Below are 13,626 nucleotides of genomic sequence, written 5' to 3'. Positions count from 1 at the left end.
TCTTGCAGATGGCGGTTGAATACCGAGGTGGCTGGTCCTGGTTTCACACTGCTTTGTTCCCAGGCAATGTCATTCTCTTAACTCTCCTGAACAGAAGAGGCTCCTTTGTTTTGGAGACTACTTGATTCTGTTGTCTTATTGATATCTTAACGCATGTCAGTTTTTTTTTTAACTGTTTTTTATTTTTATTTCTTTTTTGGTTGTGAGAGTCTTATTTTATTTTTTTATTGTTGGTTGTTCAAAACATTACATAGTTCTTGATATATCATATTTCACACTTTGATTCAAGTGGGTTATGAACTCCCATTTTTACCTCGTATACAGATTGCAGAATCATATCAGTTACACTTCCATTGATTTACATATTGCCATACTCATGTCTGTTGTATTCTGCTGCCTTTCCTAGCATGTCAGTTTTTGACATGCAGTTTATCTTCATTCTTTTAATCACCTTTTGATGATTAGAGTGTATTTCCTTGGATATTTCAGGATCAGCCATGAATAGTTTTTCTTTTGTGAATTCACCCAACGTGATCAAATAGTGCATCTAAATCTAATCAAAATTAATTTTTATTTTTACTTTTTCATTAGCCTAAGCATGATTTTGTTTTTCACCCAGGTCTGTTAAATGCACAAAGCACAACTGGAAGTTAGATGTGAGCACCATGAAGTATACTAACCCTCCAGGGAGCTTCTGCCAAGATGAGCTGGGTAAATAGCATCCGTGTCCCCTCATGTCTTCTGCTACTGTCCCTACTGGGGTCCTTCATGTTGACCTATCTCTAAGCTCATCTGAAGCTTTGGATAATTCTGGTTTTAAACTGTTAGAGTTCTCTCTAAATAACCAACATTGAAAACATGTTGGCTATTTCTCCAAACTAGCCCTTCATTCATTCATTGGTTTGGTAAATAGTCGTTGAGATTTTAACACATAAATATTGTGCTAGATACAGAAAGCTACAAAGATGGATAAGATAGAGTCAATGTGAATGAGACAATAATTACCTGCCGTGGTTGGCTAAGCCAAGCCCGAAAGAGCTAAGAACAAGGATGTCCTGGGAGGTCTCTCAACAGAGATACAGTGTCCTGTGATAGTAGGTTTGAAATCTTACCTGTGAAGAGACAAAAGATAAACTGTGTTGTGTGTAGGTCTTCTCAACAATTTGATCCAAGTTCACAACTTGAGGGGAAGTGAAGGGCACGAAACTAGCTGGTTCCTCGTGGCACAGACAGGAACTGAGTCCCCGAGATCTCAGCGCGGGGTCCCCTCCACCCTCCTCCCTCCTGCCTGGCAAGGACTGAACAAGAAGCTCAGTCACAGGGACGAATTGCCTCTCTTCTTCCGAAGGACGAAGTCAGGACAGATTTATTTTGCACATCACAATTGCTTTATTACAATTCTGGACAGTATCCCACCACTTGTGCAGGTGGTATTTATTGCCAGAAGAAAAAAGGGAACCACCTGCAGGAGCCACGAGGTTGGCTACAGAATGAATCCTTTGAGGTTTTCGGCCTCTGATTGGCTAGAGGCTCGCCTACTGCGACTGGCTGAGCCTTGGTGGCTAGGTCACTAGCCCTGCATCCACTCCCGCTTCTGCGACCCTTTCGACAGCCGGACCCTGTGACAGGTGTCCACACTCGCTGTCTGCTCCTTCGCCCCGTTTGCTTGAGCTTGTCCCTCCTACTCCACTAACACGGCTGCTGTCAGGTGGCCATTGCGCTCCTGCGGCCACCCCGGGGTCATTTGCCGGCCCGTGAGGCACAGGGGTTCACTTTCCCCTTGGTGTGCCTCCTCTTGGCGTTTGGGGGGACAAAGTCTCTGTATGCGTTTCCTATTTGCAACTACCACAAGCTGTCACTGGGGCTTAGAACTGTGCAGGGGCATTAGTGTTCATTGTGCATCTCCGGAGTCCAGCGGGGTCTCACCGCAGGGTCAGCAAGGCTGCGTTCCTTTCCGGAAACTCTAGGCCACCAGCATTTCCTGGCTGTCCAAGCTCCCTGTCTCCGTTTTCGAAGCCAGCCACATTGCGCACTCCAGGCTCTGCCATGACATCCCCCTGTTCTTCTGCCGGTCCTCCCACTTAGGGTGGCCACTAATGATTACTTGGGGGCTCAGCCAGAGAATCTAGGGTAACTGCCTTACTCGAAAGCCAGCTGACTGGCGACCACAACAGGGTCTGCATCAGTTCCACTCCAAGGTGCCACCTAACTTGCTCTGTCCCCGGGATCAGAGCTCGGAGCTCACTCTGCCTCCTGCAGTCCTGTTCTCAGGCTCTGCTGGACTTGGAACATTGGGTGCCCTGGAACTCTCTCCTCAGTCCTCTCTATCCAACTTCTTACAAATGATCACATCTACATTCACAGCCCCAACACTGTCTTTACTCAGATGCTGACCTGAAAGTTTGCCCTGAGCTGGGTGCAGTGACACATGTCTGGAACCCTAGCAACTTGGGAGGCTGAGGTAGGAGGATCACAAGTTGGAAACCAGCCTCAGAAATTTAGTGAGACCATCAGCAACTTGCCAAGACTCTGTCTCAAAATGAAAATTAAAAGGGCTGGAGACGTGGTTCAGTGGTAAAGTGCCCCAGGTTCAATCCCCACCACCAAAAACAGAAAACAAAACAAACAAACAACAACAACAACAAAAAGTTCACCTCTGGCTTTCACCTCGTCCCTGAGCTCGATTCTGCCCTCTGCCATCCAACTACTTATTTAACGTATCTTGCATTTCTAACAGGTTTGAAGTGCACAACCCAAACTGAACACCTCATGCACAACTCAACCTGTCCTCAACACTGCCCATCCAGCCTTCCCCATCTCTAAATGCACAACACCTGCCACTTACACGAAGCCTGGGAGTCATCCTGAGTCTTCTCTCCTTACAGCCCAGATCCACTCACTAATCAAATGATGCTGGCTGTCTGCAGAGGCCCAGGTCCACCAGCCTCTCCTCGTCACCATCTTCACCCTCCTCTTAGTGCTAACCTTTGGCCTGAATGTCTGCCTTCCTGCATCTAGGTCCGCTGTCTCCCTCTGTTTGTTATCACCCTGTCTAATCTTTGAAAGGTCCAAATCCATTCACATGGCTTTCCAACTCCAAACCCTCCAGGGGTTCCTAGCACACCTAGGCCTGCGCCTTCCTTCTGGCTCACCAGCCCACATCCCAGAGCGCATCTCAAGGCGATCCTCAGTGCATGGCCCCGATGCAGCTCCAGGACTGTTCCTCCACAGCAGATCTACTTACAGAAGAGAAAAATCGAATACAAATTAATCACGAGAGTTCTGATAGATACTAAAGTGACACAATTGAAGAAACTAAAACAATAAGACATATTTTTGATACCTCAAACAAAAATCGGGTTATGAATAATATATATAGTATATCTCATTTCTTTTTTTTTTTGTGTGTGTAGGGGTACCAGGGATTAAACTTTAGGGTACTTGACCACTGAGCCACATCCCCAGCCCTGTTTTGCATTTTATTTAGAGATAAGGTCTCGCTGAGTTGCTTAGTGCCTCACTTTTGCTGAGGCTGGCTTTGAACTCACGATCCTCCTGCCTCAGCCTCCTGAGCAGCTGGAGTTACAAGTGTGCCCAGCAATATATCCCATTTCTGAGAAAGATCTATGTGCACAAACACGCATGGGTGACAGAAGGCAGGCTGAGTGGTGGTCACCTGCGGCAGTGGCTGAGCAGGGTCCTGGGCTCTGGACTGTTCTTCAATTATTCCATCTTTACATTTTTTTCGGGCTCACATTATTATGACCATGCTATAGGAGATGGTACCCAGGGCCGTTTCCACCCACATGTCTCTGTGAGACCATCTCTAAAGGAAAGGACCTGTAAAGGGATGAAAGGACCTGGGCATCCTCCCAGTCCCCCTAGGAGCAGAGAGCCACTGCTGAGGGGCACCTCCTGCACCCCGAGGAGACAGAGTGCTCTTCTGGAGACAGTTGCTATTTGCTTTGGCTACAAGTTCATCCTCCCTCCGCCTGTCAAAAGGGACACCTGAACACCACCTGTTTTCCCCAGTGAACGTCGCCCAGGTCTGTTGAGCAGGCCTGGAAAGCCCGCAGACAAGTCTCGTTACTAGGAACTGGGTATGGTGCTGTGTAAATATTATTAAATTTATCTGGCATAAACTGACAAGATACGTAGGTTGAGGCATGAATACCATTAGTTTGCAGAAGTGAAATGAGCAGATTATGAACATGTTACTTGGAAATCTAGAGCTGTTTAGGTGCTTTTCTGGAAACCGCGAGATCTATTAGACAAGACCTCTAAGAGCCACTGTAGCGCTGTGGTGGGGGGACAGTGAAGGGCTTGCCACACTGCCTTCCAGTCCCAGCTCCATGGTGATGCTAGGTGAGTTACTCAACCTTTATGTGTTTCAGTTTCCAGAAATGCAAAGTGGAAATGATACTGTTAGTTCCAATCATAAGAATTTTAAAATTAGCACTTGTTAAATTCTCAGTACTTGATGCACAGAGCATGATGATTTATCTGGGTGTGTATGTCTCAAGTAACCTGCGTGTATCCTGGGGAGAGGAAGGAGGGATTTCCCTACCTGCATGAAGTCGGCTCAGCTGGAAAAGCCATGAAGGCTGGGAGCCGAGGGAGGGGGCCGGTGCTCATGGCTATGGTGGGTAAAGGGCAAGGCCAGAGGAGGCAGCAGGTGGTGGCCCAGGAAATGGCCAGCCCCCATGAAGTTCAACTTCTGCTCAACTGAGGAACTGGGACTGGGAAGATTTGCAAACAGAGATTGCTCTTCAGTCCAGTGCTGCCAAGACTGAAATGATTTCATAATGAGTCCCAAGAAATCGGTGGGCTCAGTCCACCTCGGGGCAGGCTCTCAACTAGTATCGGGTTTTATCATCATTAAAAAATACAGGGCCATAATCAGAAAGTTGGGAATCAGAAAGGCAGAAGTGAGAAGAGGTCACCTGCTCTCCCCCGTGGAAGCCGTTTTGATAGATCTTATTCCAGACTTTGCCGCCATCCCTCTCTCCTGCACCATCTCCTTCTCCTCCGCTTCCTTCTTCTCCTTCTTCAAGAAACAACTCACGTACCATAAAATCCACCCTTTGTAATGTGTCCAATTTAATGATTTGTATCATATTCACATGGCTACTCGACCACCACCACTACTTAGTTCCAAAACATTCCATCACTCCAAAGAGAAACCCTGTGACCCAGTGATCACTCCGCATTCTCTCTATTCCCAGCCCCTGGCAACCAGAAATCTGCTTTCCGTCTTCATGAGTTTTCCTTTTCTGTAGATGTCACACACTCGGGGTACTACTACACGTGGCTGGCTCCTTTTGCTTTGTGTAGTGTGTCCAAGTTTGGTCCGTGTCACAGTGTGTACCATCTTTATCTCCTTCAAACCTTGCCTCCCGTGTCTACATCCCACTTGGGCGAGGATGAGTGAAGCTGCTGTAAATATTCATGTGCAAACTTTCACGAGGACACTTGGGTGGTTCTCTTGGTCGTACACCTGGGAACGGGACTGTGGGGTCACGAGGCAGCCTGCGGTCACCTGGAGGACTGTCACGGAGCTTCTGCCGCTCCACACCTTTCCCATGCCCATTAGCTGGGTGTGATTGCTCCCCTCCTCCGCATCCTCTCCTGTGCTCGGTATTCTCCATCTTTCCTGCTGATCTTCTAAGAGGCTCAAATATTTTGGCAACTTTGTTGAAAATCAATCGATCACAATGAAAGGGTTTATTTTCAAATCAGGAAGTTGTGAGCCCTTCTGTTTTCTTTTCCAAGACTGATTGGCTCTTCTGGGTGGATCTTTTGATTTTTCCAGGTGAATTTTGGACTTTTTGAAAAAAATATTAAGGACAATGGGAATTTCAATAGGGATTATATTCAATCTGTTAATTTGAGGGAGTATTTCCTCTTATCTTTTTTGTACATGCATTCTTCTACTTTAAAGTGGTTTTGTTTGATCCATAAACATGGGATGCCTTTAAAAAATTTTTTTTTAGTTATAGATGGACACAAAATCTTTATTTACTTATAGAATGTGGTTCTGAAGCTTGAACTCAGTGCCTCACATGTGCTAGCCGAGCACTCTGCCACTGAGCCACAACCCCGCCCCAATGGGATGCCTTGTGAGTCTTCTAAAATTTCTTTCAACCATGATGTATAGTTCTTGGCGTGTAAGTTTTGTATTTCTTTTGTTAAACTTCTTCCTGAGCACTCTGTACTTTTTGGTGCTACTGTAAATGGAAGTGTTTTGTGAGTTTCATTTTAAGACTGTTCATTACTAATGCACAGAAATATCATCGATTTTTTTTCTGTTGACCTAGTGTCCTGCAGCTTTGCTGAACTCATTTATAAATGAGTCTAACAGTTTCCTAGTGGAGACCTTTGGATGCTCTGCACACAAGATGGTGTCCTCTGTGAAGAGAAGCAGTTTACCTCTTCCTTCCCACTCTGGATGTCTCTTATTTCATTTTCTTGCCCAGTGGCTTGATAAAACCTCCAGGAAGAAGTGGCCAGAGCAGACCTCTTTGTCTTGTTCCTGCCTGTAGGGGAAAAACAACAATGGGGTTTTCATAGATGCCCTTTATCAGATTGAGGAAGTTCCCTTTAATTCTTAGTTTCCAGGGTGCTTTTTTAAATCAGGAAAGGGTGCTGTATTTTGTCAAATGCCCTTTTTTTGCATCAATTGAGATGACCATGTAATTTTCTTTTCCTTTTATTTTGGAATGTATTATACCGACTGCTTTTTTTTTTTTTTTGAATATTGAGACCACCTAGCATAAACCCTTCTTGGCCATGTTTAACCTTTATATTCCTAAATTTTATTTGGCTAAGACTTTTTGTACCTATATTCATGAGAAATACTGGTCTTTGTTTTTCTTTTCTTGAAATGTCTTCATCTGACTTTATTATCAGGTTATTTCTGACCCATTGAATGAGTTGGAAAGTGTTCCCTCTACTTCTTTTTTTTTTTTTCTGATGAATATTTACCTTTTTTTTTATTGTTGGTCGTTCAAAACATTACACAGTTCTTAATCTCTACTTCTGTTTATTGGAAGACTTTGTGAAAAACGGGTGATAATTCTTCAAACTATTCATCAAATTCACCAGTGGAACCATCTGGCCTGAGCCTATTTTTGCAGGATTTTTTTTTTAAATACTAGTTTAAAATCTTTTCTAGTTAGAGGTCTGCTTAGATTTTTCTTTCTACTTGGGTCAGTTTTTTAATTTGTTAATTTTTCTAGACATTACTCCAATTTGCCTGGGTTATCTATTCTGTTGGTGTATAATTGTTCATAATATTACTTTGTAATCTTTTTTTTTCCTGTAAGATCAACAGAAATGTCCTGCTGTTTATTCTTGATTTGAATAATTTAGAAACTTCTACTTTTTTGCTCAGTCTAACTGAAGTTTTCTCAATTTGTCGATCTTCTCAAGAGCCAAATTTTATTTTTATTGATGTTCTGTTTTGTTAGACTTTTTATTTATTTCTGCTTTAGATTTTTATTATTTCCTTTGCTTGCTTTGTATTTTGTTTGGTCTTATTTTTCTGGTTTCTTAGGTAAGAGGTTGAGATTTTTCTTTTTTAATTTTAAATGTGCACAGGAATAAATTTCCCTCTTTACACTGTGTTAGTGTATTCCATTAGTTTTGACATATTGTTTTTGAGTTTTCATTTGTTTCAATTTCTGGCCAACTTGCCTGCCTTCTTTCCTTCCTTCCTTCCTTTCTACTAAGGATTGAACCCAAAGGTACTTTAACACTAAGCTATAGCCCCACCCTTTTTATATTTTGTTTTGAGGCATGGTCTCACTTAGGTGCTTAGACCAGCCTTAAACTTGTGATCCTCCTGCCTCAGCCTCCCAAGTACTGGGAATATGGGTGTATACTACCATGCCTGGACCAATGTGTTTTCTAATTTCTCTCATGACTTCTTCTTTAATCAATCAATTTGTTACTTAGAACTATGTTGTTTAATCTCTACGCATTTGTGAATTCCCCAGTGTTCTTCTCTTGTTGGTATCCAATTTCATTTTATTGTGTTACAGAACATATTTTATATGTTTTTGTACCTTTAAAGTTGGTTGGAACTTGTTTTATGGCCTGACATATGGTCTGGGCAGGAGGCTGCTCCGCAGGTCCTTGGGGCGAGCGTGAGTCCTGCTGACCTTGAGTGCAGAGTTCTCTGTGGGCCCGTTGGGTCTTGGTCAGGTCTCCTGTTTCCCGTTGATCTTCTGTCCAGTTGCTCCACTCTCCAGCCTTCTGTCCGGGCTTCACGTGACCAATGGTTGTAGTCACCCTGGGTTATTTTTGCGTTTGGAGGTTTGTTCTGATCACATTATAATAAGGATCAGTCACTGTGCACTGGACACTGGTGCCGGCTCGGCGGCGGGGCGCGTGCTGAGAGCTGCGTCCCAGGGCAGTTCCGCCACCTCCACGGGGCAGAGGTGGCGGACACAGTCCCACGGCCCGGCCTGCCGCTCGCCCGGCTTGCACAGGGCAGCCTCTGCTCCTGGGTACTGTAGGCAATTACCGCACGAGGCTGGGTATTTGTGTGTCTAAGCGCTGAGAAGGACAGTGAAAATAGTCTCAGAGGTCTTTAGATGGTGCCTGGATGGGCGCACGCGATGGAGGAGGTTCGGGGCCAGGAGTCGAGGCTTGGGGCCTGGAGTGGAGGCTCAGGGCTGGAAGCTTAGGGCTGGGAGTGGAGGTGTGGGGCCTGGAGTGGAGGCTCGGGGTCTGGTGTGGACGTGCATGTGGTGGTGGAGGCGCAGGGCCAGGAGTTGAGGCTCAGGGCCTGAAGTGGAGGCTCAGGGCCGGAGGCTCAGGGCTGGGAGTAGAGGCTTAGGGCCTGGAGTGGAGGCCTAGGGCTGGAGGTTCAGGGCTGGGAGTGGAGGCTTGGGGCCTGGAGTGCAGGCGCGGGGCTGGGTGCGCAGGCCTGGATGGCGCTGAATCCACAGACTCAGTTTTCTTTAAGAAGCACCCCTGGCTGACGCTGCTTTTTAACATTATGAACGTTTTTTTTTTTTTGTCTCTTTCTATCAACACTTAGTTTAAAACACAAACTCAGTTGTGTAGCTGTAGGAAAGTATTTTCTCTCTTCTTATCTTTTTTGTACACATTTTCTTCTACTTTAAAGTGGTTTTTGTTTGTTTTGACTTAAATTGGTTTTGTGACTGGCTCAGGCACACACCCACGGGTCCTCCAGGGTCAGGCTCACCACGCCCGGCCTCCAGCTGCTCGGTCCAGCAGGGCGTTCTGGGCGGGAACAGTGACAATAGCGCAGTGGACAGAGACTGAAAGACCTTTCTGCAGGTCCACGGCAGCTTCCTTGGTCATTCTTTTGTTGGCCTCAGATTTGCTTTTAGCATGTAACACGCTGTGAACATCCTGTCGGTGAGGACCTGGGGGCTGGGACCCTGGATCCTCAGCTGGTGAAGGAGCTGGTCCAGGTCTGAGAGCTCCTGCGTTGTCTTAGAGCTCCCCTTTCCCTTCTCCACGGCTCCCTTTCTTCTTGCCTCTTCAGCTGTGGGTTCACCAGGTGACACAAATTTTTCAATTTAATCTTTTTTAAAACATTTATCCATTTATTCTAATTTGTCATACACGACAGCAGAATGCATTTCAATTCATGGTACACGTACAGGGCACAATTTTTCATGGCTCGGGTTGTTCACAAAGTGGAGTCACACCATTCCTGTTTTCATATATGTGCTTGGGGTAATGATGTCCATCTTGTTCCACCCCATGCCCCCTCCTTTCCCCTTCCTCCCCTTGACCCTGTCTAAAGTTCCTCCATTCCTCCCATGCTCACCACCTCCCACCCCTATTATGGATCAGCTTCCTCATATCAGAGAAAACATTCGGCATTTGGTTTTTGGATTGGCTAACTTCACTTAAGCATATTTTCCAGCTCCATCCATTTATCTGAAAATGCCATGATTTTAATCTCTTTTACTGCTTAGTGATTGATTCCATTGTGCATATATGCCAAAGTTTCTTTATCCATTCATCTACTAAAGGGCATCTAGGTTGGTTCCACAGTTTAGCTATTGTGAATTGTGCTGCTATAAACATTGATGTGGTGGTGTCCCTGTAGTATGCTATTTTTAAGTCCTTTGGGTATAAACTGAGGAGTGGATAGCTGGGTCAAATGGTGGTTCCAGTTCCAGTTTTCCAAGGAATCTCCATACTGCTTTCCATATTGGCTGCACCAATTTGCAGTCCCACCAGCAGTGTATGAGTGTACCTTTCCCCCACATCCTCTCCAACACTTATTGTTGTTTGTCTTCATTATAGCTGCCATTCTGACTGGAGTAAGATGAAATCTTAGAATAGTTTTGATTTGCATTTCTCTAATTACTAAAGATGTTGAACATTTTCTTTTGTATATTTGTTGATTGATTGCATATCTTCTTCTGAGAAGTTCCTTGGCCCATTTATTGCCTGGGTTATTTGTTATTTTGGTGTTAAGATTTTTGAGTTCTTTATATATCCTAGAGATTAGTGCTCTATCTGATCTGCATGTGGTAAAGATTTGCTCCCATTCTGTAGGCTCTCTATTCACCTCACTGATTGTTTATTTTGCTGAGAAGAAGCTTTTAGTTTGAATTCATCCCAATTATTGATTCTTGGTTTTATTTCTTGTGTTATAGGAGTCTTATTAAGGAAGTCAGGGCCTAATCCCACATGATGAAGATTTGGGTTTCTGTTTTTTTCTTCTATTAGGCACAGGGTCTCTGGTTTAATTCCTAGGTCCTTGATCCACTTTGAGTTGAGTTTTGTGCATGGTGAGAGACAGGGGTTTCATTTCATTTTGTTGCATATGGAGTTTCAGTTTTCCCAGCACCGTTTGTTAAAGAGGCCATCTTTTCTCCAGTGCATGTTCTTGGCACCTTTGTCTAATATGAGATAACTGAATTTATGTGGGTTAGTCTCTGTGTCCTCTATTCTGTACCATTGGTCTACCAGTCTGTTTTGGTGCCAATACCATCCTGTTTTTATTATTATTGCTCTGTAGTATAGTTTAAGATCTGATATAGTGATGCCACCCACTTCACTTTTCCTGCTAAGGATTGCTTTAGCTATTCTGGGTCACTTATTTTTCCAGATGAATTTCATGACTGCTTTTTCTATTTCTATGCAGAATGTCATTGGGATTTTGATTGGAATTGCATTAAATCCATATAGTGCTTTTGGTAGTATGGTCATTATGAGAATATTAATTCTTCCTATCCAAGAACAAGGGAAATCTTTTCATCTTCTAAGGTCTTCTTTAATTTCTTTCTTTAGTATTCTGTAATTTTCATTGTAGAGATCTTTCACCTCTTTTGTGAAATTGATTCCAAAGTATTTTTTTTTTGAGGCTATTGTAAATGGGGTAGTTTTCCTAGTTTCTCTTTCAGAGGATTTGTTACTGATGTACAGAAATGCCTTTGATTAATGGGTGTTGATTTTATATCCTGTTACTTTGCTGAATTCATTTATTAGTTGTAGAAGTTTTCTGGTGGAATTTTTTGGATCTTCTATGTATAGAATGTTATTGCAAATAGTGATAATTTGAGTTCTTCTTTTCCTATCCTTATCCCTTTTATTTCTTTCATCTGTCTAATTGCTCTGGCCAGTGTTTCAAGAACTATGTTAAATGGAAGTGGTGAAAGAGGGCACCCCTGTCTTGTTCCAGGTTTTAGAAGGAATACCTTCAATCTTTCTCCATTTAGAATGCTGTTGGCCTGTAGAACTCAGCTGTATATCCATCTAGTCCTGGGCTTTTCTTGGTTGGTAGGCTTCTGATGGTGTCTTCTATTTTATTGGTTGAAATTGATCTGTTTAACTTGTGTATATCATTCTGATTCAGTTCAGGCAAATCATAAGACTCTAGAAATTTGTCAATTCCTATGATATTTTTCTATTTTATAGTAGTACAAATTTTCAGAATAATTTCTAATTATCTTATGTTTCTGTAGTGTCTGTCGTGATACTTCCTTTTCCATCACACATGTTAGTGATCTGAGTTCTCTCTCTCCTTCTCTGTGTCAGCATGGCTAAGGGTTTAGCAATGTTATTTATTTTTTCAAGGAACCAACTTTTTGCTTTGTCAATTTTTTCAATTACTTCTTTTGTTTCAATTTCATTGATTTCAGCCCTGATCTTAATTATTCTACTGCTTTTGGTGTGGATTTGTTCTTCTTTTTCCAGGGCTTTGAGATGTAATGTGAGGTCGTTTACTTATTGACTTTTTCTTCTTTTAAGGGAGGAACTTCATGCAGTGACCTTCCCTCGTAGCACTGCCTTCACAGTGTCCCAGAGATTCTGACATGCTGTGTCGCTGCTCTCATTTACCTCTAAGGATTTTTTAATCTCCACCTCGATATCTTTTGCAATCCATTGTTCATTCAATGGCGTATTATTTAGTCTCTCGGAGTTGGAGTAGCTTCTACTTTTTATTTTATCATTGATTTCTAATTTCATTCCATTGTGATCTGATAGAAGAAAGCGTATTTATTCATTGAAGGATGAAATATTCTCTGTCTGTTAAGTCTAATTTATTGGTTATGTTATTGAGTTCTATAGATTTCTTAGTTCAGTCTTTATTTGTAAGTTCTATCCAGTGGTGAAAGAAGTTTGTTAAAGTCACCCAGAATTATCGTGTCATGGTCTGTTTGACTCTTGAACTTGAGAAGAGTTTGTTTGATGAACATGGCTGCTCCACTGTTTGGGACATATATAATTGTTACGTCCTGTTGGTGTATGGTTCCCTTGAGCAGTATGTAGGGTCTTTCTTTATCCCTTTTCATTAACTTTGGCTTGAAGTCTACTTTATTTGATATGAGGATGGACACCCCTGCTTGTCTCCGCAGTCCATGTGAGTGGTATGAGTTTTCCCAACCCTTCACCTTCAGTCTGTGGGTGTCTTTTCCTATGAGATGAGTCTCTTGGAGGCAGCATATTGTTGGGTCTTTTTTTTTTTTTTTTTTAAACCAATCTGCTAGCCTATGTCTTTTGATTGGTGAGTTTAGTCCACTAACACTCAGGGTTATTATTGAGACATGATTTGTATTCCAGCCATTTTTGTTTATTTTTGGTATTTAGCATGACTTGGTTTCTCCTTTGATTAGTATTTCCTTTAGTGTACTATATCCCTTTGCTGATTTTTATTGTTGTTTTTTATTTCCTCCTCGTGAAATATTTTGCCAAGGATGTTCTGTAGTTCAGGCTTTATTGCTGTAAAATTCTTTTTAGCTTTTGTTTGTAATGGAAGGTCTGTATTTCTTCATCAATTCTAAAGCTTAATTTTACTGGATATAAGTTTCTCAGTTGGCATTCATTTTCTTTCAGAGCTTGGTAGTTGTTGTACCAGGATCTTCTAGCTTTCAAGGTCTGGGTTGAAAAAATCTAAAGAGATCCTAATTGGTCTCCCCCTATATGTGATCTGATTCCCATCCCTTGTGGCTTTTAAGGTTCTATCCTTATTCTGTATGCTGGGCATTTTCCTTATAATGTGCCTTGGTGTGGATCTGTTGTGATTTTGTACATTGGGTGTCCTGTAAGCCTCTTGTATTTATTTGATTTTCCAATTAATTCTTCATGTTTGGAAATTTTTCTGATATTATTTCATTGAACAGATTGTTC

At 42.8% G+C, this 13,626-nt stretch overlaps 1 protein-coding gene across 2 annotated transcripts in view; it reads left to right on the top strand.

The window, feature by feature from the left end:
* Positions 1-13,626, top strand: part of LOC101970692 (cytidine monophosphate-N-acetylneuraminic acid hydroxylase) — a 73,556-nt gene that overhangs the window by 17,041 nt on the left and 42,889 nt on the right. For both annotated transcript variants that reach the window (XM_078020623.1, XM_078020624.1), the window contains exon 3: positions 620-711. In XM_078020623.1, the coding sequence (XP_077876749.1) occupies positions 620-711 (92 nt within the window). The remainder of the gene's footprint in view (positions 1-619; positions 712-13,626) is intronic.

The sequence above is a fragment of the Ictidomys tridecemlineatus genome, chromosome 8, assembly GCF_052094955.1.
Source record: "Ictidomys tridecemlineatus isolate mIctTri1 chromosome 8, mIctTri1.hap1, whole genome shotgun sequence".
Taxonomy (NCBI): Eukaryota; Metazoa; Chordata; class Mammalia; order Rodentia; family Sciuridae; genus Ictidomys; species Ictidomys tridecemlineatus.
The sequence above is the reverse complement of the archived record's forward strand: the minus strand, read 5'-3'. Positions and strand labels throughout refer to the sequence as shown.